The sequence below is a fragment of the Glossina fuscipes genome, unplaced genomic scaffold (genome assembly GCF_014805625.2).
Source record: "Glossina fuscipes isolate IAEA_lab_2018 unplaced genomic scaffold, Yale_Gfus_2 1, whole genome shotgun sequence".
NCBI lineage: Eukaryota > Metazoa > Arthropoda > Insecta > Diptera > Glossinidae > Glossina > Glossina fuscipes.
This window is the reverse complement of record NW_023998415.1, coordinates 10,232,621-10,235,120: the sequence shown is the minus strand read 5'-3', so window position 1 is coordinate 10,235,120 and position 2,500 is coordinate 10,232,621. Positions and strand designations below refer to the sequence as shown.

The following is a 2,500-nucleotide window of genomic DNA, read 5'->3' as shown; positions in this document are numbered from 1 at the left end:
TTTTATTTTAAAACTTTATCTGTACATTTAAATTATATGCAAAAAGTTTCAAATTTCTACAAGAACGAGTTTGGTTACGAGAGTTCGAACAGCCGACCACAAAAATACTTCACTAGATGGTACTTTCATAGACCATAACGCGTATTTCAATGTCACGACAAAATAAACGGGGAGTCTGCGTGACCCCTACAAATATCATATTAGGATAAGGAGGATCAGTATCTGTGCATGCATTTTTTGTTTCTCCGTTAACTTAGAACTTACTGCCAAATTGATTGGAATCTCATATATCGTAAGGAGAAGATATACCGAAATAAAAGCACGATACTGTTTCTCTCTGATCATTTATTATGGTATTTAACATTTTAACTTTGAAAAATTTGGAAATTAAGCAGATAAATCATACACATATGTATGTTCGAATATTGCTTATTGAAAAAAGATTTACTGTTACCATAAGATATCATCAAAAATTCCATCGCTGTGCTTAAAGTCCATAAAAAAATATATTTTGCAGTGGCGTAGTTATGTGCAGATGGTTGAGCCTACTCATATAAAGCTTGTGATTCGTGTACTGAAGTTTGTTGTTACTCATACGCTTACGTTAGACTACATTTATTTAAAAAAATTAAGTTAAATTATGATTAAAGTTATTTAGGCATACGTATATATTTAGATATGTATATATCAAACAGTGGTAAACATAGTTAGTGTTTTTTTTTTTTTTTTTTTTTTTTTTTTTTTTTTTCTTCCGCTGTGCTTTTATTTATAAAGACTGCTATGGAACTTACTTGTCTTGAGGGGGTGGGTGACGTATTCGAGCCACTAGAATTACCACCCGAAGACCGTCTGGAAATTGTAGCAGCCATATTTCAAAAAGCCTCTTTAACAGAATATTTCTTACGCTTCTTACGCTTTGTTTTTTTTTTTTATTTATTTATTTGTTTTTTTTTTTTTTTGTAACTAAACTTCGTCCAAAACTCACGTATATAAGTTATATGCAGTTTCGTGCATGTCTCAATCACCGCTTGCACACAACAGCGCAGCTCACATGCACGTGCCCATATAATCAAACACAAAATATGAAACTCTTATGTGACTTTACAGACATGAATTGTTTTTTTTTATGCATATGTGTGCGTATAATAAACGAAGTTAAAACGAAGAAATGTGAGGTTAAGTTATTTTTCTGTTTCTTAACTTATTTCTGTTACCACGCGCATTAAAATAATATAAATAACAACAAACTTTGCAAGAAAAAAAAAAAAAATGTTCTTTTTTTTAAAACAAATAATCGAAAATTCTTTCTTTTTTGTGTTTACGGTTGTAAGTTAATTAATTATCAATCCTTCCCGCTCTTAGAGGCTGACGTCTTCACATTTGATATTACTGTTGTTCAATTTTCTCTGTTCATTATATGCGGATGTATTTGTGTAAGTGTTATTAAGTCTTTTATTTCCCAGTGGTTGTGTAGTAAATCGCCGAAACATCATGCACAGGTACATGCATAACGGTGTATTGAGATATTTTGATATATTATGTTTATTATTATTTTATATTCAATTTGCATCGGATATATTTGAGTTGGGAGACGAATACCTTTGACTAGCACTGTACGCTTTATTTTCACTCACCATCATCGTGTACACGACGTGTGGTTAATATTATTTGGTTGTTAATATTTCTTCTCTCAATAATTATTGTTGCTGTCTTGCTTGCTATTTTATCTCGCTATTCCATACAGTTTGTCTATTTTATTTAGTAATGGCTACGTGTGTTTTTTTTTTTTTGTTTTTTGTTTTTTGCTTTTTTCTTCGTATGTGCTTATGAGCTGAGTAACACTTTAATACTAATACTATACTCGTCACACGTTTACGAGTGCCATATGAAATAAGAACGCTTCGTTATTTGTATGAGTGTGGTGAGCAGCGAGTAGTAATGTGTTGTGTGTGCTGTTTGCTTAGTCTCTGCTGTTGATGTGGTCGTTTTCGTTGTTCATATTATAATACATGTGCGTGTCTGCTTAAATATTATCGTTGTTGTTTTTGTTGCTATCGTTACACTAACAACAACATGAAACGCCATATACAATAGAGTTTAAAGCAACACATTATGTCGTGTGTAGGCAGATAGTAGATATACAAAGGCAAATATTATACCACATATACAAAAGAAATACCATAAGGTATCGTCAATATGAACAACCGCACTTTGCATATTGTACAAGTGTGCATGTATTTAAAGTAGCTCTGCCGCATACCATGCCTATCAGTTTTACACGGCCATCCGCAGTCAGTTAGCCTATACAACTAACTTGGAGACTTACTTACTAACTTACACATTACGCAAACACATACACACACACACACACACACACACACACACACACACACACACACACACACACACACACACACGCAAGCAAGCATGCATGCATACGCGCACATACATGCATGCATACATACATACATACATACATACATACATACATACATACATA

At 32.8% G+C, this 2,500-nt stretch overlaps 2 protein-coding genes across 2 annotated transcripts in view; one reads left to right on the top strand and one right to left on the bottom strand.

The window, feature by feature from the left end:
* The window catches only part of LOC119631528, a 6,394-nt gene extending 4,966 nt beyond the window's left edge, over positions 1-1,428 (bottom strand). Inside the window, exon 1 of the mRNA XM_038023827.1 lies at positions 792-1,428. Coding sequence (XP_037879755.1) covers positions 792-869 — 78 coding nt within the window. The 5' untranslated portion in view covers positions 870-1,428. The remainder of the gene's footprint in view (positions 1-791) is intronic.
* The window catches only part of LOC119631527, a 28,885-nt gene that overhangs the window by 6,833 nt on the left and 19,552 nt on the right, over positions 1-2,500 (top strand). The gene's annotated exons all lie outside the window — the stretch shown is intronic.